General features: G+C 43.7%; 1 protein-coding gene across 4 annotated transcripts in view; it reads left to right on the forward strand.

Annotated features, from left to right (window-relative positions):
• Nucleotides 1–9,174: 9,174 nt before the first annotated feature.
• The window catches only part of Katna1 (katanin catalytic subunit A1), a 35,975-nt gene continuing 22,661 nt past the window's right edge, over nucleotides 9,175–22,488 (forward strand). Inside the window, exons 1-4 of one of the 4 annotated variants that reach the window (XM_055608074.1) lie at nucleotides 9,175–9,377; nucleotides 17,222–17,342; nucleotides 18,364–18,496; nucleotides 21,970–22,144. In XM_055608074.1, the coding sequence (XP_055464049.1) occupies nucleotides 21,977–22,144 (168 nt within the window). In that variant the 5' untranslated portion in view covers nucleotides 9,175–9,377; nucleotides 17,222–17,342; nucleotides 18,364–18,496; nucleotides 21,970–21,976. Of the gene's footprint in view, nucleotides 9,378–9,427; nucleotides 9,491–17,221; nucleotides 17,343–18,363; nucleotides 18,497–21,969; nucleotides 22,145–22,488 lie in introns of those variants that run through there. The other 3 variants (XM_055608075.1, XM_055608073.1, XM_055608076.1) reach the window with 3 other exon arrangements.

A 22,488-nucleotide genomic window follows, 5' to 3' on the forward strand; every position in this document is an offset into this window, starting at 1 on the left:
TGTGTGTGTGTGTGTGTGTGTGTGTGTGTGTGTGTGTGTGTGTGTGTTTTGAAATAGGACTTTTCAGCCCAGGCTGTCCTGGAACTTGCTCTTGTAGATCAGGCTGGCCTTGAGCATTATTTATTTATTTACTTATTTACTTGTTTGTTTGCTTGTTGTGTTGTTTTTCAAGACAGGGTTTCTCTGTGTAGCCTTGCTGTCCTGGACTTGCTTTGTAGAACAGGCTGGCCTGGAAATCACAGAGATCCACCCTCTGCCTCCCCGAGTGGTTCCCACCTGGTGGTTACAGGCCTGCACCACCATGTCCAACTGAGTATAATTTTTAAAGATGAAAGTGATGTCTTCCTTTACATTGAATGCTTTATCATGGGAAGTGCTAATCAGGCTCTAAGATGTCCTCTCAAATCCGTTGAACACAAAACATTTCTAATGTTAGTCTGCTTATTTCTGAAAGGTGGAAAAAAGTTGCCAGGTACGTGTGAGGCATGGACAGCTTCTGCCCCCAGTATCCAGTGTTTCATCAGTCATTCTGACACCCAGGTACCCAGTACATACATCTTCCTGGATTTACAACCTGGTTATAACTCTAATTTTTAGTTTCTACTGGGGAGGGTTCAGTTTGTTCAGCAGGAAAAAAAAAAAAATTGGTCTTCAATAATAGGTTTTGAATAGAGGTGGTGGTTCAAGAGAACTCCAAGACAGATTACTGGGGATTAAGGAACTTCTTGGAGTTATACCACAGACAGACAGATTGGGAAGAGCATGGCATGAGAGTCCAAGGAGTGTTTAGGACCAGACTGTCTGTACCAAAGACAGACAGCACAATGTGGTCTCTGAAGAGAATGGAGCCTCTTCCACATTTTGAGGGCTGAGAGATCATAGCAAGAGCCTGAAGCCAGGCTCTGATTCTCAGGTAGGATTCAGGAAGAGGCTGGGGTTACTGGATGTGACGGTCTTTTGATGTAGACTCAACAGCAAATCTGCTGGCTCTGGCTTCACAGACAGTGACTTGGCAGGGCGCCTGCCAGTCCCTGTGAGAGGAGCCCTGAGCTGGATTCTAATACTGCACGCTTACAGTAACTCAGCCTTAGGTGGAATGACGACAGAGGCTCTCCTTGTTACCAACATCCCTTCTGCATTCCTCTTTTACAGATAGCCCCTGCTCTCACACAACAGACTCAGTTTTTACAGTTTGGGACATGTGGCCATCACTAGGACACAAGCAGATTTTACACACTAAGTTTGAAATTCCTTCCTGTCTACTTGCTGTTGCCTTCTTCTCACAAGATGGAGCCCAGACATAGTGGTAAGTTTATTTTGACCATAAAAACCAGGAATGAATTAAGGACTAGATCAACATGAAGAGATGCCCAGAAATAGTGCTGTCTACTGGGAGCTGATTAGCTACAATATTAGAGAGAGAAAAAATCCAACAAATCCACAGCATAGCTAAAAATAATAATAAATAAAGTGCATAATATGTACAATCTGGTTTACAGAACAATTTAAGAAGATCCTTTTGTACTCTGGCTCCCTCCCATGAATTTCATCATAAATTATTTTTATCTTTCATAATTTTCTCTAATTCATTATTTTCATGTTCATTATTACTAAGTTACCTGAGGCCCTTATCTCACTGTTCCATTGCTGTGAAGGGACACACCAAGGCAACTTACAGGAAAAAGTATTTAATTGGAGCTTGCTTACACATTCAGAGGATTAGGGTTAGGGTTAGCAGGCACAGGGCTGGGTCAGCAGCTAAGAGCTTACATCGTCATGCACAGACAGAAGGCTAAGGAGGAGACTGAGCCTGGAATGGGTTTTTAAAACTTCAGTGTCCACTTCCAGTGAGACACCTCCTCCAACAAGGCCACACCTCCTAATCCTTCCCAAACATCCTCATTCTAGCCACCACAGCCCTCATCAGCTTGTATTTCCTTTCCTTTCTAAGAGATAGCATCCCACAGTGTGGCCCAGGCTGCAAACGGGTGGCACCGCTGTGTCAACCGTGCTGAGATTAACCACGTGCGAGCACATCAAAGCCTGCTACTGAGTCACTAAAAACTGCCTCAAGGGAGCCTGACTTCACTCTAGCTCTTCACATTTATTACCTAATCTATCACCCACATGTCCTACGTGAAAGACAGCATAGGCAAGACCTCATAGGTGGACCATGCCTATAGTAACACCTTATCAGTTTCTAATGGATATGTTCTGTTATATATACTAGTTATAACAGCTGTTGGGGAAAACCTACTTGAAGACACCCAGGAAGAACCAAGTCTAGCAGATTCTGCAAGCCAGCTGCCACTTAAAAGAGGAAACAAATGGCACAAGATGAGTGCCCATTTGGATGATATCTTCACCTGTTACCAGAACACTGCCCAAAAATGATGCATGGTGAACAATGCCTTAGGAAATTGTGAAAGAGCCTCCAGGAGGGGGAAAAAAAAATAGGCAGAGGGCCATTTACCTCCAGTGCATGCTATTCCTGGACTTCATTCTATGCCTCCTATGCCAGGCATTTGCATTAAATTTAAATTTATAAGACGTGTTTATTCTTGTTGAATGTCAGAGCGTAGCTATAGAATCCAATGCTTTCCAAGATACATGCCAGGCAATTGGGTTTAAATTGCTCTGCTCTGAGGAAGTTCTGGGAAAGGACTGCTCTGTTATGTCAGTATGTGCTTACTGACATTTGTTTACATGTTTTTCTGAACTCGAACAGCTTTCCTGGGATCATTGCTTTTTTGCCATAGTCCCATATAACAGTGCACTGAAATGAAAGTAAGGTTGCCTACAGGGTTAGACTGTACTCTGCCCCGTTCTTCCAGGGCCTCAGATGCCAGGTTCTGCAGACAGACAAGATCGACACAGGTCAGTGAAACCAGTAAAATTCCTTTGCTTGTCTGCTGATTTGGGGACGTCATTCTATTGGGCCAGTGCTGGCCTAAACTCAGTTCTCCTGCCTCCGCTGCAGAAGTGTTAGGAGTCTAAGCATACACAACCACACCTGAGTTCTGGCCAAGTCTTGAAGCACGTATGCAGGAAGAGCTCAAATATCCTATGCAAGAGAAAAACAACAAACAAACAAACAAACAAAAGAAGAATAACAACAAAAATGAAGTGGCAGTTGCAGTGCTGCCCAGGACAGAAATGGCCATGCCAAGACAATTTCTTACTCTATCAACATAACATTTTCAATTCCTAAGAAAAAACTGAAAATTATTTCACAAAGAAATATAAAATATGACTTGCTTAGAGGAAACATTCAGTGAGCTTGATTGATGTTTGGAATTGGTATGCTGTACAAGCATGTTGTTTGTTCGTTTTTTTTTCAATTTGTTCTTTCTTATGCAACAAAATCTAAGTATCCATTAAACATTGTTGATACGCCTCTCTTCTTGCTAGGATAACAGTGCATAAAAATGAAGAAATAGGCCAGTACTTAGGAAGCAGAGGCAGGAGGATCTCTGTGAGTTTGAGGCTAGCCTAGTCTTTAAAGTAAGTTCCAGATCAGCAAGGGATAGAGACCCTGGTTTGATTATTTGCTTTTGGGTTGTTTTGTTTTAAAATTTTAAAAGAAATATTGGTCATAAGTTTACCAAATTTAGTGGACATAATATAAGTAACTCAAGCTGGGCATACACCTGTACCTGTAATCCTGTGTGCAGGGGCTGATAGAGCAGGATTGCATGGGAGAGGAGAGGGAGGGGAGGGAAGGGGAGAGAGAGAGGTGAAGGAGAGAGAGTTCAGAGGCTGATACAGCAGGATTGCATGGAAGAAGAAGAGAGGGAGAGAGGGAAGGGGAGAAAAAGGGAGAGGTGAGAGAGAGTGTGTTCAAGGCTGTACAGCAGGATTTCATGGGAGGAGAAGAGAGGGAGGAGAGGGAACGGGAGAAAAAGGGAGAGATGAGAGTGTGTGAGAGAGAATGTGTTCAGAGGCTGATACAGCAGGATTGCATGGGAGAAGAGAGGGAGGAGAGGGAAGGGGAGGGAAAGGGAGAGGGGAGAGAGAGAATTTAAACAATTTAGAAAAATAGAGGGCAAAAAAAGAAGTGCCTCCATCTAGGGAACTTTGGCAGCCCTGAAAATGAAGCAGCCAGATCTTCTATGAGAAGTATAATCAATGCCCAAGCTGCTCTTCTTTGAATTTACCACCATCTATTTTACAGACTTCACTGGATTCCAGCTATTGATCAGATCAGCAGGGATGCTAAGACACCCCCAAATCCAGATTGCTTCTCCAGTGAACTGGAACCTCCACATCCATCTTATCAAAATGCTCTTAGAATATCATAAGCGTCTGAAACCATTCTCATCCAGTGTTCCCTCTCTCTTTCATAAGACTCAGACTTACAATAGGATACAATGTATCCCAGCCTCCTATAAACTCTCCATTTACCCAGGAGCATGAATCTCTTCCAGTGAAAGGATGTGTAGAGGGTACTTGCTGGAAGGCCTAAACTACAGCAACATCTGGAAAGCATCTGACATTTGGCAAGAGGCAAATGGTTGGGAACTAAGACCAGGGAGAAAAATCTTAAGGCAGACAAAGGAAAACAATACATTATATTACATAGTGAATACCCACTGGCTTATAAAAACTTATACAGCAAAGCCAAAAGACAGTGGAATGATACTGTGTGATATAACCTAAAATGTAATGTAATTTATGGCTTGGATTCATGTTGAGGGACTATCTTGTGTATTATATGAATGCAATACCTGTCAATAAACAATTTGATGTGTTAGGCAGTAAATAGGATGTGGGACATCTGGGAGACAGAAAGGATTCTGGGATGGAGCCAGATGCAGGAGATTCATCTGGGAAGATGTGTGGACAGATGCATGGTACCTGAGCACAGGTAACCAGCCATGGTAGATTAGAATAAACGGGTTATTTTAAGTTATGAGCTAGTCAGAGAAGAGCCTACCTATATGGCTTAGGTATTTGCAGATATATTTTGAGTCTCATGAGTCTTAAGATTCCAGGAGCTTGGGGCCACGAGGAAAACCCCCTGCAGCATAATGGCATAGTGTATGGGGAGCACAGAATCCAAACTAACGTGAGAAAAGTCCTGGGTAGAGGCACAAGACCTCCGCGAAAACAAAACAGATTCAAAGCAAGCTCTGTCTTTTTAAGAAAAACAAACAAACAAACAAAACCCTGTTAAATAGAGAAACGGCAGAAGCTGGCGCCCCAAGGCAAATGGGGGCCTCTCCCTAGCATGGTTCCATGGGGCAGAAGTGGGAGGTGGGGGCTAAAAGTAGATGTTGAGTGTACAAAAAGTGGCTGAGCTCCATTGGTGGCTGATTACCAACATCTGTGCCCACAGAAAAAGTGTTAGTTTCAGACCATGGACACACTTTGTTTATAAAGGTTACAAAACAAATAGCTAAGAAGAACTGATACTCATTCTGTTGGATGCAGTTTTACCTGTTACTCTCAGAATGTTGTTATATTAGATTTGCTGATATGTTACTTTTCTACAGAATTTTTTTTAAAAAAATTTCTTTTGTAAATTAAACATTCATATGAGTTTCAGGAAATCAAAAAGTCATGAGACCTGGAACTGCCCATAGGCTAGAGTAAGGCAGAAGGCTGAAAGGCCTCTCTCTGTGAGTGAAGGGATGGTTGGTGTGGCCAAACAGCACAGCACAGGAGACAGGAACTGATCACAGACACAGAGGGACAGAGAAAAAATTCAAACTCAATCAACCAGGCAAAAAACATTTAAACATGTGTTTTAGTGTTAAAGAAGGAAAGACACTGTATGTGAAACATCACAGATAGATACAGTTTAAATTCGATAAAATAAAATCCTTAAAGACTGAATTAAATAAATCAAAAGGAATAAGCCATGTTAAGATTGGAAAGAGTTTAAGTAAAGTCAATACAGAAAAGGATATTAACTGAAAAGGTGGTAAAAGAGAGATAAATAAACGCACATAATAAATCTCCAAAGAAAGGAGACAAGGAGAAAAATATGTAAAAAATGTTTTTGAGGGCACGCAGATAATAAAAATGAGATTGCCGTATATGCTAAGAGATGTCTCAAAGTTTTTCAGTACATAAAGGAAAGTTGACAACTGAGCAAATTAATGAGCTGGACCTGAATCTCCCTTTTGGTTTCCAGTGAGACAGAAGAAGTTTCTCTCCTTTTGAAATGATGCTCTCCAGGGGCTGGGAAGATGGTGGCTCAGTGGTTAAGAGCACTAGTGCTCCTACAGAGGACATGGGCTCAGTTCCCACCATCCGCTCGGGGGCTCTCACCCTCTACAGATCCCATTCTGGCAAATTTCGCACCCTTTTCTGGTTTCTGCGGGCCCTAGGCACACATGCAGTGTACATACACAGAGGCAAGCAAGACATTCACACACATAACAATGAGAAACCTTGGAAAGATTGTGGCACTGTAAAGTATACATTGAGTTCATTTATTCTACAACCATCTAGTGGGTGCCTACTGTATGCTAGGCATGGTGCGTAACTTAATTTTCTCTTCTGCAGCAAGAGACAATAAATAAACACTGTCAGGGAAGTGACCCTTTGTGGAATTCCTGTGTAACTCCAGAGGCCACACACCTCTTTCAGATATCACCCTATTTTCTCTCTCCTCCAAGTTACTTCTCTCTTCTTCTATCTGCCAAATTTATCCTCTGTTTGACACATAATTTATACCTTCATTTGAACACTTACTACCTTTTTTTGTTGTTGTTGTTAATAAAGCTTAAATCTTTGGCCAACTACCTTTATACCTCTTTCCCCATAGCCCTGCCACATTAGGCTGGCTGTTTACCAGAAAAAAAGCAGTCTAGTTTTCTGAGCCCCATTTGGGATGCAATTGTTTGGGAATGGAGGTGGTTCTGCAAGCCACACCATCAGAGCAATGATGGGTAATGACTCATGAGCAGATGGCTCCTAAGCATCCCTCCAGAGGACACTGCAGATTGCGTGTCTGTCCCTTTGAAATTCAAATGACAACATGACTTGCTCTAGGTAATGAAATGTGAGGGGAAATGATTTGTATCCTATCCAGGCAGAAACTATGCAATTCTGTTAGGATTTTGGAACTAAACCTGCTCCTGGGTTGCCTAGCAACTAATGATGTCATTGTGTCACCCGCCAGGTGGCCACACCTGGAAGGCGTGGTTACCTTCCTCCTTAAAAGGACCAGCCAGCCATGTGGTCTCTCCTCTCTTGGTCCCTTCTCTCTTGCTCCCCTTCTCTTGGCCTCTCTTGGACCTCTCCCCTTTCTCTGTCAGGGCACCCTCCTCTCTCTTTTCCCCATCACGTCCTCTTTCTCTCCATCTCCACCTAATAAACCACTTTCAGAGAAGATCTGTTGTAATCATCATCACTTAAATCGTACCGGAACGTTATACTCTCTCCTCCTCCTTGAGCTCCTGCTCTTCCTCTTCTTTTTTGATCTCTATGTAGCCCCTGGCTGTCCCGAAACTTGATATGTAGACCATTATGACTTCAAAACTCAGAGGGATCCTTTTGTCTCTGCCTTGTGAGAGTGCTGGGCTTAAAAGCCTGCATCATCACATCCCTATCCTAGTGTGGGTTACTACGGCTGTGATAAAACACCACAGCAAAAAGCAAGTTGGGGAGGAAAGTTGTCTTAGGCTTGTACTTCTACATCATAGTCTACCGCTGAAGGAAATCAGGACAGGAACTCCAGCAGGGCAGGAACCTGGAGGCAGGAGCTGATACCTAAGTCATGAAGGGGTGCTGCTTACTGGCTTGCTCGTCATGGTTTGCTCAGCCTGCGTTCTTATAGAACCCAGGACCAGCAGCCCAGGCCTAGGACCATCCACAGTGGTTTTCATCCTCTCGCATCAGTCATTCATTAAGAAAATGCTCTATCAGCTCAGTCTCCAAGTGGGTACCCTAGTAAAGGGAGCAGGGACTGTCTCTGATATGAACTCAGTGGCTGGTTCTTTAACCACTTCCATGAGGGGGAGCAGTCTTGCCAGGCCACAGAGGAGGACAATGCAGACAGTCCTGATGAGACCTGATAAGCTAGGGTCAGAAGGAAGGGAAGGAGGACCTCCCCCATCAGTGGACTTGGAGAAGGGCTTGGGAGGAGATAAGGGAGGGAGGGGCCTACAGCTTGGATACAAAGTGAATAAACTGTAATTAATATAAAAACTAAAACGACAAAAAGAAAAAGAAAAACCTGAGCACAGAAAAAAATAAAAGGAATCAAAGAAAAAAAGAAAATGTCCTATACTTGGATCTGAAGGAGGGATTTTTCTCAGCTGAGGTTCCCTCCTTTTAGATGTCTCTAGCTAGTGTCAAGTTGACATAAAACTAAATAGGAACCCCACCTCCACTTATTAATTTATTTCTTCCGGTTCCAGTGATTGCATCCATCCAGCTGTGAGCTGAGCTGGACGGAGCTAAGAAGAGCTGGGATGTAGCGCAGTACAGAGCTGGGCTCAGCACTGCAAATGTTAAAAGGCAAAGCAGGTGAGAAGAAATGGTGTCACCGCACTTGGGAAGCTGAGGCAGGAAGACCACCCTGGAGTTTGAGGTTATCATACTTACCCTTGTCTGATATTAAAATGATTACCATACTTTAACACCAGGCTGGCCGGGAACTCACAGAGACCCACCTAACCTGCCCAAGCGCTAGAATGAAAAGCAAGCACAAGGTCTGGCCCTTGGCTGGGATGCGATAATGTTACGAAGAGACACACATTACGTGCATCCCTAAAGGGAAACGTGTAGATGACTCTCCCTGTCGTGAAACATAACTTTACTTGTATGACTATATTAAAACGGTAGCCCCTAAAAATAATCAGGGACGTAGCGTGTCTTGAGAGTATTGGTGTTAAACTGTGACCCGGGTCCCGGCCTGTAAGTACCAGGTTCTAAAGCAAGATTTGTCATAACGAATTGCTTGACCTGTAAGAGTGCCCCTGACCTCCTATCCTCAGAGCAGCTCGGTGAAAGTCTACGTGGAGGCAACGTGAACGGGCCTTGCGAAGAGCTAGCCAACAAGGGCCACAGGGCAGGCACTCAACTAGGCCAGGCAGCGCCCAGGCCTTCGCCACGCCTACTCCTTAGCGACCTCGTGGACTGCGCAGACGCACCCAGAGCCTGGCCACGCCCCTCTGCGGCTTTCGCCTGTGCGCGCATGCCCGTGGAGCCTCACTTCCGGGGCGTGGCCCCGAGGCTGCGGGCTTGGCGGAGGGCGCTGTGAGTCGGTCTGCCGGGCTCTGACTTCAGGTTGGCAGCGGGCCGGGACGGCGGCGCCCGCGGGCCTCGGCCGTGCGGCTCCCGGAGCGAGCGCGACGCTGTGGCTCGGGCCTCATCCCCCGCCCCTCGGCGGGCAGCTTGTCCCGGAGCCTCGGCCGCCGCAGGTGAGTGCTCGGGCCGCAGGGCGCCGCGTCCGGCTTCCGAGCGGCGCTCGCCGACGCGCTCCGAAGCCACCTCAGGCCCGGGTCGGTGCAGGTGTCACCCGACCCGAGAACAGGTTTGAAACCTTCACGTCCCCGCCCCGAAACCTCCGCCCAGTAAAAGTCCCCCAAGCCTGGACGTTGGGATTCAGCTTCTTTTCGTAGTTTATGTTGGTGATGTACTGCCTTTGGGCGGCTTGGTTATTTTTGTTCCGTTTCTCCTTTGTATTTGTTTATATTATTGGTTTTAAGTTTTGTTGCTAATGAGTGAGTATAATGTAGATGTGGGCGCGCGAGTAGAGGTCAGAGGTCAGCTCTTTGGAGTGGTTTCCCTCCATCCACCACTGTTGTGGGTCCCAGGGTTGAACTCCGGTCGTCACCTTTACCAGCTTGTGCCAACTCACTGCTTGTTGGTTGGTTGGTTTTTAAGTGTGATATTATTGATGCTGTTTCTTTCTGTGTGTGTGTGTGTGTGTGTGTAGACTGGCCTCGAACTCAGAGCTTCGTCTTCCTCCTAGTGCTGGGATTAAAGGTGTGCATCACAAGGGGTGATGCACCGCCAAGCCAGGCTTGAAGTTAGTTATTTCTTAATGTGTTTTAGAGCCCAGTGTTCTCACGAAGGCCTATGGCCCTTTTGGTTTGTTTTGGTGGCAGCAAAATTGCAAACATAGAGGTAACTGTTACCAGCCTTATTTATTTATTTTGAGACAGTGTCTCTTGTAGCCAAAACTAGCTTTAACTCCTGATCCTCCTTGCCTCTGCCTTCTGGGATTACAGGCGGCTCCTCACGTCCAGTTCAAGCCTTTACTTAGTAATCATTAGTACTCCCAACAGAACAGTAATGCCCCTTTCTCTTAAAGGCGCCCATTTATGTCTTCCTTTTAAAATCAGACTTTAATTCCTGCTTGCAACATTGATATTTCGGAAGGTGTGCACTTAGTAGGTGTCAAGAAACATTATTGTGGTGTTATTAACAGCCCTAATGTATCACTGTCTTGTTTTTATTTATGAAGGAGATGGTTTGGTAATTAGTAGAAGGAAAACTGCCTCCTTTCGATATCGGCAACCTCTGACCTGTATCGTGCTTACAAAAAATACTGTTGATCAGCTTTTAGCATCATAGACCACAGAAAGCTACGTGAGCCTTTATGGCATTTATTATTCCAGAAGGCTGTTGCGCATGTGTGTGTATGTTTCTAAAAAAAACTTCAGAGGATTCTGTGTTTGATTTTGAAGCTGGTACCAAAATTCTGATAAATATTAAGAATCAAAGAATCTCATGGAATTTACTGTATTGTGTTTCTGTTCAACAACAGCATGTTGATTTTTCCTTTCTACTTGACTATGAAAAAAGATAGTATGTCAAATCAGTGTGACCCATGTCAATAAAATGCAGGCACCTTACTGTGCTTGAATATGTATCGTATGATGAATATAAAGGTTAAAAAAAAACCTATGCCATGCTGCCATGCTCTAATTGTTCTCTAGGGGTCTGTCATTTTTTTTTTTTTTTGTGCTTATTCATAGTTGTTAGTGACTAGGTGAATTATTATGCAGTTGCTTTTATGTTCCAGAGGTAAGCTTCCTGAAATTGCTTCTCTCCAGCATCTTTGAAAGTACTTTGTCAGGCAACCCTGCAACCTGAGTTCAAGTCCTAGAACCCAGCTAAGGGTGGAAGGAGAGAATTGCTTCCCAGGTTGTCTTCTGACCTCTACACATGTGCTGTGTCACACCCCACACACACACACGCGCACACACACACAAAATTAGAAACCCACAAATTTACACATGGCTTATTCAAATGCTTTCAAGAGAGTGCTGGGTAAGGTTTTTGGCCTTTAATCTTGCTTCTTTTTAAAAGACTTTATTTTATTTTAATTGTGTTTGTGTGTTGGGGAATGGGCACATGTGAGGGGACAGTACCTGAGGGAAGAAGGCATCAGATCCCCTAGAGCTGGAGTTCCGGGCAGTTGGGAACTGAGCTTGGGTTCTCACTGCAAGAGCAGTGAACTTTTAATCAAGTGGAGAGCCGTCTCTCCAGCTAGTTGTTGTTGTTAAGATGGATTTATTGATTACATGTACAGGGTTCTGCCTGCATGTACACCTGCACTCCAGAAGAGGGCACCAGATCTCATTATAGGTGGCTGTGAGCCACCATGTGGTTGCTGGGATTTGAATCAAGACCTTTAGAAGAGCAGCCAGTGCTCTTAACCTCTGAGCCATCTCTCTAGCCCTCCCTGTTGTTTGTTGTTTGTTTACTTGCTTTTTAAAAAATTCTTTTTTTCATATATTAACATCCTGACCGAAGTTTCCCCTCCCTCCCACCCTCCAGTCTCTCCCCCCGACCCCATGTTTTTTGTTTGTTGTTTTGTTTTAAAGAGCCATTTATTTTATGTTTATGAGTTATGTATGTGTGTGTGTATGTATGTATGTGTACTACATATGTGCCTGAGGAGGCCAGAGGTGGCAATTGACTCCTGGAACTGGAGTTTCAGGCAGTTGTGCTGGAAACTGAACCCAGTCCTCAGCACAGGCGCTGGAGAGTTGGCTCAGTGGCCAAGAGAGTTGGTTCTCCCATTCTGTGGGTCATGCTTCTTTTGTTAGCCTGGGGGTCAAGGGCCTTCACCTCCTAAGCCATCTTGCCAGCCCCATGGCAGGCTTTCATTTGTTTTCGTTTTTCCCAGGAATACATTTATAGATTTATTACTTAACTTTAATTTTAGAAATTTTTGTTTTTACTTTTTTTGCAGCACTGTGTAACAAACCCAAGGCCTGACACATGATAAGCTGTTACTCACACACTGAGTTACATCCCTGGTCTATCCAGATAAATATTAAAATATTAGGTTTCCAACATTGATGCTTTTTATTTTAAAACTATGCTGTAGAAACATTCTGGCTTCCTGTTCCCTCCCATTAATATAAACGCCTACATATAATTTCCACAAAAGTTAAAAAAGATTTTCCAGGCCTAATACCTGTTTTCGTTTGTTTGGTTGATTGGTTGGTTTTTGGTTTTATGAGACAGCTTTTCTCTGGTGGAGCCTTGGCTCCTTGGCTGTTGTAGGCCATTTGTAGGCCAGGCTGGCCCTGAACTCACAGATCCGCCTGCCTCTGCCTCCCAAGCACTAGGATTATAGGTGGGTGCCACTGAGTCTGGCTTTTATTTTTGTCTTTAGCATAATTCCTTGCAGCACAGTGACTGCTTTTTTTAAAATATTTTTTGTTCTTTGAAAATTTTATACACTTACTCTATGCATATTGATCATCTCTATTCAACACTACCTCCAACCCCTCAAGTGCCCCATTTCTCCAACTTCAGATGTTTTGTTGTTTTATTAATAAACCCCCATTGCTATTAATAAATCTGTGAATCAAGTTAGTGCTACCCATATGCACAAGGGTGGGTGGGCGGCTGACAGCTGTCAGGCAGCATCCATGGCCTTCAAGGAAAGAAACCATTCACTGACAGCCTCAGCTGCCAAATTAACTCCTCATAGCCCAGAGGTAAACTTCCTGAAATTGTTTGTCTTTAGCACATCCGAGGGTGCTTTGCCAGGCAAACCTGACAACCTGAACCCAGCTAAGGGTAGAAAGAGAATCTACTTCACAAAGTTGTCTGTCCTCTTGACCTCCACACATGCACTGTGGCACACACTTTTTTTTTCTCCCTGAAAGTGTTTATTGCTAGCATTTGTTTCTTTTTATGTGTGTTTTTGAGACAGGCTGGGTGTCTTATAGTCCAGGCTGGCTGCTTTGTAGCCAAGGACGACCACTGCCTTACCCCTTCAGGTGTTCATCTTCCCTTTTTTCCCCCCAAGACAGGGTTTCTCTGTGTAGCCTTGGCTGTCCTAGACTCGATTTGTAGACCAGGCTGGCCTCAAACTCACAGCTATCCAACTGCCTCTGCCTCCCAAGCTCTGGGATTAAAGGCTACCACACCTGGTTCTGCTTCTGTCTTTTAGCTTCAAAGAAATTCTTTGCTCCTTAAATGTTTTTTGAATGGTTGACCTCTATACATTACAGTAAAAATGGCAGTTCTCAGTGGAGCCCAGCATTACATACCTTTAAAAATTAAATGGCTGTGGTACCTGTTTTAGATGTGGACCCGAGAGGCCATGCTGGTTGGCTAGATCTTAGTGCTCAAAGTTTGATTTTGTTGCCTCTTTTGGAGCTCCTTAGTTGTGGGGTTTTTGTTTTGTTTTTTGTTTTTTTTTTTTTTAGCTGTACATGGTCAGGGCAGGGGAGTTCTCATTCTCTCTTTCTCTTTCTCTCTCTCTCTCTCTCTCTTTCTCTTTGTCTCTCTCTCTCTCAATTTTATTTAATGTGCATTAGTGTGAAGGTGTTAGATCCCTTGTAATTGGGGTTACAGACCCACATGTGAGCTGCCATGTGGGTGCTGGGAATTGAACCCATGTCCTTTGGAAGAGCAGACAGTGGTCGTAACCACTGAGACATCTCTCCAGCCCCTGCTTTGTCTCTGTGGAGGAACTTTATTTGGTCAGATATTAAGTTTGCTTAAAACAGCTGTAAATTTTTTGTAAGTAATTAAATTTATGCTTGAATTAAAACTTTCTGTTGTAGCTTGTTTAATTTGAATAAATGAATTTAGTCATTTGGCTAAATTATGCTCAATTATTATGTCAAATTATTATGCTCAAATTATGTCTTATAAACAAAGCAGAGCATATTGGGTAAAGGAAGGGCTTGAGTAAGATGAAGCAGCTGCTTGTCTTTCTGAGAACTAAGATTCTGAATCTTGAGACAACATTTTTGGAGGGTGATATGAACATTAACCTTGAGCCAGTAAGTAGTGTTAACAATTAGTAGTTAAATTTTTGTCTGTTAGCTTTTTTCCCTTACATAGACTCTTCCTCAAATACTGCCAGGTACTATGCTAGATAAAGTTTCTGTTCTCCTACAGTGGGATTTCAGCAATGATAAGGGAAATTGAAGAAGGTTATAAATATAGGTGTTAGTATTCTGGCTTAGATATTGCTGCAGTAATAGACAAATGATGACTTTTATCTGACATTAGTGAGATAAAGTTGATTTGCCAATATATCCATAAATAGTTTGGTGTTTTTTTTTTTTTGTTTTTTTTTTTGTTGTTTGTTTTTGCTTTTTTGATAGCCAAGGGACTTTGCATGTCATTTGTTAATGTGACTTTGGATTGGCTTTATATTATTTGTTAGAAATTATCAAACTAGGCGTGGAAACTCACAACTGTAATCATGGCACGTGGGAAGCTGAGCAAGAGAGCTACTGTGGGTTCTAGGCTAACTTGAGCTAGTGTGAAACCCTGCTGTTCCCCTCCCTGAAGAAAGAAAGAAAAAGATTTGGCTTGAAAGGAAATTTATCTGACTAGGTAAAGAAATTTAAAACAGTATGCTGTTGAAGAAGGCTAGGATTAACATTTATGAGCTTTGAACTCTGAACCATGACCATCAAGGGAAAACAACAACAAAACAAAACTCAGAGAGACCTGTTGTTGAAGGTCATACAGATGAGCTGTACACCTTCCAGAGCTAGCCAGGTTCCTCTCTTCCAGTGCTGCTGCCCAGATTAGGCATTCCTTGTAGGGCAGAGATGGTTTCAGGGCAGAAGTAATGACACAGGAATCAAGTGGGCCTGGAGAGGTGGCTCAATCTTCCAGAGGACCTAACTTCAGTTTCCAGCACCCATGTAGCTGCTTAAAAAGGTCTGCAACTTCAGTGTCGGGGTCTGATGCTTCCTTGGTGCACATGTACTCAGGCAAAACACCCTAATAAATAAAATAAAATTTCACAGGAGGAGAAGAGATCAAGGAACGGGAGAGTCGGGATCAGAAGATAGACCCAGGGAAGAGGTGGTGGTGTTAAGATAAGCCTAGAAGCAGTTATCCCGTCAAAGTGCCAAGCATGGTCCTGGGTGCTGAACATTTAACAAAAGAAAGGTGTCATCTGTTCTGCAGCTTTTATTGAGGTGAAACATGAGTGGCCACAACTTCCGGCATTCATTATTTATGTCATGGGATTTTTTTTTTCTCTTTTCTTTTCTTTTTTTTCTCCCCTCCTCCCCTCCCTTTTTGTTTTTGTTTTGTTTTTTTGCACTTTAGCTGCTGGATCTTGAGTTGCTGATAAGGTGGGCTAAGCTCAGGCCTAACCTTTATTACTCCGTATTCATCAGTTACCGCGTGGGTTAGTGTTAAAACACACACACTTATCTCCCAGTTGCTCTGGGTCAGGAGTGTGTTAGGCGTCCACAAAGCTGTAATGAAGACGTCACCGAGGGCAGAAGTCGTCACAAGATCTGACCAAAGGAGGGGTCAGGCTCATTTGTGTTGCTAACAGGGTTCAGCTCCTCGAAGGCTCTTGGTGTGACAACCTCAGTTCGTCACTAATTGCTGGCGTGGGCCCTCCCTCATTTCCTTGTGGAGTGAGCCTCTTCAGAGAGGAGCTTGCCCTATAGTACCTGGTTTCTCTCTGAGTGCATAAGCAAGAGACAGTGAGGAGGATAGAAGTCACAGTTTAACTGCAGGAAGAAGATGCCCACATCTTTTTTGCCTACTTACAAGCACAAATTCCAGGTCTCGTGTAGCTCAGGCTGGCCTCGAGCACAAATGCAGCTGAGGGTGGCTTTGGCCTCCCAAGCGCTAGGACAGCAGGTGTGTCCCCTGCACCTGATTCTCTGGTTCACCGTTCCCTCCTCCTCCTCTTTAGACTGGCACATTCAATGTATATTCTTAGGTATGGGTGTGCATTTTAAAGTGAGTGGTTTATGCAGCATAAGTAGCTTTTACTTTAGTCAAGTGATATTCAAATTAGACACTGTTCTATGTCGAAGATTTTTGTTTCCCAATCCTTTGGTTTTTTTTCCAGTAATTGATTTGTTTACTCCAACCCTTTATTTTTGATGATCTATTCATGTTATTTATAAAGTTGTTCATTGCTTCCATTTACTATGTTCTTTAGCACATTTTCCTAACGGACAAATTATCTCCAACTTTTTTGTAGTATTTTATATTCAAATATATGAATTGCACATAATTTTGATTTTTAACCCCCTGCTTCCAACTTCTTGATTATTCACCTAGTTCTATCATTAACATCTAGAACCAAGCCCCTTTATGAATCATTGTGAGGCTTTCTCTAGAGTTACTCACGTATACAGATATAGATGGATATCCTTAAGTGTCTCCAGATTGTTCTTTATTCTTACAAATTGTGAGGGTTCCTGTCTCCCTAAATCCCTGCTCATCTCTAGCATTATTGAACTTGCTGCATTTCATTTATGCGTATAGGCATGTGCCTGTATGAGTTCATGTGTACCACCTGCAGGCAGGTGTCTGTGGAGGCAGGGGATGTTAGAATCCCCAAACTGGAGTTACAGGCAGTTGTGAGATGCTTGCTGTGGTGCTGGGATCCTAATCCAGGTCCTCTGGAAGAGCAGACAGTGCTCTTAACCACTGGGCCATCTCTCCAGCCCCAGACTTGCTGTATTTTAAGTCTCCTAGATGTAAAAGGATCGCTTACTCGTGCCCATACTTGTTAGACATTTGAATTTCCCTTTTGCGACTCAATTTTTATGTTCCTTACCCATTTTTGTGTAAAGTGCTTTGTCCTTTAGTGTAAGGAGTTATAGTGATAGATTTTTCTGATGTTATCCTTATACTCCTGGTCTAAACCCTTCTAGATCCTAGTGAGTGAGTGAGTGTGTGCGTGTGTGTGAGTGAGTTTGTGCGCGTGTGTGTGCGCTCTCGCATTCATTGAAGGTTACCGGGTGTTTAGCTATCTCAGTGAAATGTGCCTCATGTTGTTTTCACTCAGTTTCAGCATTGAAACCCATAAGAAGAGTTGGTCAGAAGGCCGGGGATATAGCTCAGTAGTAGAATGTGGAAGGCGTGCAAAGCCCTGGCTTACACCAGCAGGAGCCAAGAGAATAAGAGGGGTCAGTTTTCCCTTGTTTTCTTTATCAACTTTGCTGTAACTGGAATTCTTACTGTTTAGAAGGCAGGTAAAACGTACCCATCGAGGCTGAGGAGATGGCTCAGTTGGTAAAGTGCTTGCCAGGTGAGCATGAAAATCTGGTTGGGGATCACATGCCCGTAATCTTAGTACTGGGAAGGCAGAGACAGGAGGAGCCCAGAGAGCTGCAGGCTAGCCAAGCTAGCCAGTCAGTGAGCCCTGGCTTAGGAAGGAGGAGAGCACTAGGAAGAATTATAGTCTGTGGTCACCCTACGCCACTCTCTCATCCCCCTCCCCCTCCCACACTAAAAGCCATCCTAAACTTCTGATTTTTGTTTGGTTTTGTCTTGAGACAGGGTTTTCCTGTGTAGTCCTGGCTGTCTTGGAGCTTGCTATGTAGGCCAGGCTGGCTGTAAACTCAAAGATCTGCCTGCCTCTGTTTTTATAGTGCTTGAATTAAAGGCATTTGCACTGCCGTCCCTGGCTAAATTTTTTTTTAATATTTATTTACCTTATGAATGTTTGCGTTATCTTCATGTACACCTGCATGCCAGAAGAGGGCATCAGATTCCAGTATAAATGGATGTGAGCCACCATGTGGTTGCTGGGAACTGAACTCAGAACCTCTGGAAGAGCAGACAGTATTCTTAGCCACTGAGCCATCTCTCCAGCCCTAAAATTTTATTTTTTAAACAGTGAAAGAAAAAAATATTATTTCCATTCATCTTAAATTGTGTTGTATCTGTATTTTTACTTATTTTTGTTTTGCTTATACAACTTTTTGTTTTTTCATAATCAGAATCATATCAAAGAATTGTTTTCAGTTTTTCAAAGATTCAGGCTTTATAATTCTTTTCCAATTTGGGGAATTTTCTTTGTTTCTTTGTTTTTATTGAATTTAGCCATTTACTTGTTTGCATGTTTTCTTACATCTTTAGCCTGCTCTTAGTCTTTTTCCAGGTCCCTGAGTTGGTAGCTGCTGGTCATGTTTGCTCTTTTTACAGTTCTGGATGTAGAGCATTCCTTCCTTGGTATTCGCTCCACCCTATCATTTTGATGCTGTGTGCTTAAGGTCTTCAGGCAGGACCCACCGTTCTCTGAGAATTAGCTTTCTTAGCTGCCATCCTTCTAGCTGAGGTGAGTAAAGAGGAAGACCAGAGAGTGAGCCTGATCGGTTGTTGTGTTCTCACCAGCTCCACACTGCGGTGCCTGCTGTCTGGTCTGCACAGACCGCACTGCTGCTCTTCTGCCCTGTGCTGAGCTGAGGGCCTCGGAACCAGGTTGCAGGGAGGTGGACTGGAGAAAACTCAATTAGCTCTCTCTCCTTAGGGGCTGTTGTTCCTCCTCCTGCACACCAGGACCCAGTCCTGTCATCGCACTGGTTTTCAGAATGTTCTTGGTGCTGGGTCTATCACCCTTCTTTTAACTGCCTGTGGCTCCCGAGGGTTGGCTCTCAAAAGGGGGCTGGCATCTGTCTTCGCTTCTTGTCTTTTTCTTGTGCTTAGAAGTTGAGTCTGATAATTAGATGAAAGATTTTGAGTTTGATGATTCTAACACAGTAGCTAACACACAGCACAGGACAACCTAGTTCAGAAGAGGATCGGTAGTTGTAACTCAGGATGGATAAAGGGTGAGGACTGAGGGATAAGAGAGAATGGAAGCCTGAGGCTGGCGGGACCCTGCCATGCTTTCTCTCCAGCTGAGGTGACACTGTCTCCCACCAGGGCTTTTCTGTAGACACAGTCCTAGCCTCATGTGGTCTGGTAAAGAGAGTTCATTTTGCTCGTTCCCCAGCTGACATTCCTGTTGCTTCCCATAATTGGCTACTTGGCAGAAAATCTTGGTCATCCAATGGCGTGGTTAGTCTCACTGCTTCCCCAGATGCCTCCCCACCGCCATCATTTTTGCCCACTGATCAAACATTCTACTTAAAATTATACTGGAGACATTATCTGACATGTTTTGTTGTTTTTTTCCCCAAAGAAGTCCTGTCCAAAAGTAAAGAAAATAAGAAAGATTGTCTTTTCTCTAGTGAGGTATGGTAGCACATGCTAGTATTCCTACCACTTGAGAGGCTGAGGCAGGAGGATTGCCAGTTAGAGGCAGCCTGGGCTAAATAATAAGTTCTAAGCCAGTCTGTCTCAAAAAACTAAAAAGAAAAAAAAAAATCACCATTTAACTTGGCGTTAACCATGGTGACATGATGAGTCAAGAAGCACCGTTAGTGTGGGTAGCGTGCACAGATTAAGCTGGGCGGGTCCCACACAGAGAAGCTCCCTGGCTTTAGTGTTTGTATTGTGGGAATGTGTGTGTGCCTGAGTGTGCATGCATGCACCATGTGCATGTTGGATCTCCTGACACTATAGTTACAGACAGTTGTGAGTGTGCAAGAGCAGTCAGTGACTTAACCACTGAGCTATGCTCCAGCCCTGTAAACCTCCATTACTGCGCAAGAGCTCCCATTGGGATAGTCTACTGATGACAAAAGGAGTAAAAATCGTTTCGTTTCCCTCATACTTCCCTCTCCTCTTTTCTTGTCACCTTGGTACTTCCCCAGACCTAAACTGCTGCTCCTGTGTATAGGGGACTTCCACGCAGCCAGCAGTTCTTCCCTGCAGTGGTGCAGACTCGCTTTTCTCCTGGCCACCGCCCTCATTCCCCTCGGATCATGCAGATCCTTCCAGCTATCTTCCGTTGTTACCTGTCCAGGACAGAACAGCGGTCACTGCTACCATGAAGAGAGCTGGCCTTTATCAGTGCCTGCTTCTAGTCTTCATTTATGTCCATCTCCACATATCTGTGTCCTGCTAAATGCAGATAGCCTAGTTCTCATGTGCAGAGACTTTTCTTGAAGACATGACATACTTGTCTTCGGAGTAGTATGACCACTAGCCCATGCTGGCTTCCAGCTCAGGATCCTCCTTTGTATCCCAAAAGCCATCGTGCCTGGCCCCAAGTTACTTATTTTTATTTATCTACTTTATACTGAGGACCTCATGAGTACTAGCCAAGTGCTCCCCCATTGACCTATATCCTCAGCATCCACTTTGTTTGTTTGTTTGTTTGTTTGTTTTTTAATGTTTACTCAGAGATGTGGTCTGACTGAGCTGCTCAGGCTCACTTTGAACTTGCTGTGTGTCCCAGGCTAGCCTCAAACTTGTGATCCTGCTGCTTCAGTTACCCGGGAGCTGCCTACTAACCACCCCTGCCTAGTCACTTTGTACAGGTTGTGTAACCCTTGGAAGTCATTGCTGTCCTAGTAAATTTAACAATTGAGACTTGGAAGAAATATCACGGGCTTAACCAAGATGGCAGAGTTATAATTTTAACCAAGGTTTTTCTAACTTCAAAACACATGTACTACCTGCTGATTTGTTGTACTTCTTAGAACTATGCCAAGCAGTGAGCATTAGCTCTGTAGATGTGTAGGAAAACGTGTGTTGTGCACTGAAGGCCCAGTCCTACCCATTTCACGTGTACACTCTGCTCTCAGCGAGCTTGGTCTGCTAGACATGAGTGCACAGCAACCATGGACAATGTCTGGAGATGGGCATTCCTGTCAGATGCCACAGGGCTGACAGGGGTCAATCTTGGTTTTGAACGGAGGTAGACAGCCTAAGAAATAATGTCTGAGTGAAGCTTGAAGGTGTGGCTCAGCTGTGGGAGCTAAAATGATGCGTGTTTGTACGTACGTACAGGTTTTATTTTTGATGGTACTATAATTTGAAGCCAAGGCCGGGTCTTGTGAGTGCTTTATGTCTATACTCTGTCTGCAGCACAAGTTGTGTTGTTTGTTTTGTTGTTGTTGATGTGTCTGTGTGCTATTGAGCATTGAAGCAAGGGCCTTGTGCATGCTCAGCAATCCAGTGCTGGGCTGAACTTTATCTCCAAGTCCCGAGATGTTTCTTTAGATGGAAATTATAGGAGTGAATATCATGGTGTCATGTGTGTTATTGTGAACTTAATTTTGTTTGTTTGTTTGAGACAGAGTTTCTCTGTGCAGCCTTGACCTGGGCTCCATTTATAGACCAGGCTGGCCTTGAACTCACAGCGATCTGCCTGCCTCTGCCTCCTGAGTGCTGGGGTTGAAAGCGTGTGCCACCACACCCAGCTGTCAACTTAATTTTCTTAAAAATTACTTGCTCAGACTGGAGACATGACTCAGTGGTTAAGAGCACTAGTTATTTTTCCAGAGGGCCTGGATTCAATTCTTAACACCAACACTCACAACCATCTCCCTCAAGAGTGTCGGGCACCGTCTTCTGCCCTCTGCACACATTGCATATACATGTATTTAGACATACTTCGGGGCAAAGTACTCATTACACATAAAATAAGTGAATTATTTAAAAATGTTATTTTGTCAGTGCAGGGCAAGTATGTACTGTGGTCTGTATCCGTGGACGTCAGGGCAGCCTTGTGGACTTGGTTTTCTGGCTTCACCTTTACTTGGGTTTCTTGGATTAAAGTTGGCTCATCTGAATGGTCTCACTAGCCCCACTGTAAACTTTCTTATTAAAGGAGTCCTGCAAACTATATTTTTTAAAGAAATTTTGTAATTATTTTTAAGAGATGTATAACATGAAAATGTTTGTTTCTTCTTTTCTTAGCTTACATATGAGCATGAGTCTTCTAATGATTAGTGAGAATGTAAAATTGGCTCGTGAATATGCATTGCTGGGAAACTATGACTCTGCAATGGTCTATTATCAGGGAGTTCTTGACCAAATGAACAAGTATCTATACTCAGTCAAAGATACATACCTCCAGCAGAAATGGCAACAGGTAAGAATCATGGCTATAGCGTTTAATACTCAGAAATCTAGATTAACTTTCAGTGCTGAACACACATTCAGAGAGTATAGTATTATTGTGTTTATTTAATTTTTTTGGTGTTTTTTGTTTTGTTTTTGATACAGGGTTTCTTTGTGTAGCCTTGCCTGTCCTAGAACTAGCTCTGAAGATTAGCCTGACCTCAAACTCACAGATTCACCTGCCTCTGCCTCCTTCGTGCTGGGATTAAAGGTGTGCGCCACCAGCAGGCTTCAGCGAGTGTAGTTTTATTACATGGGTTTTATATAGTGTTATTGGGATGCTATAATTAGTGTGTTAGTCAGGGTTCTCTAGAG

The sequence above is a fragment of the Psammomys obesus genome, unplaced genomic scaffold (assembly GCF_907164565.1).
Source record: "Psammomys obesus unplaced genomic scaffold, mPsaObe1.curated_primary_1811, whole genome shotgun sequence".
NCBI lineage: Eukaryota > Metazoa > Chordata > Mammalia > Rodentia > Muridae > Psammomys > Psammomys obesus.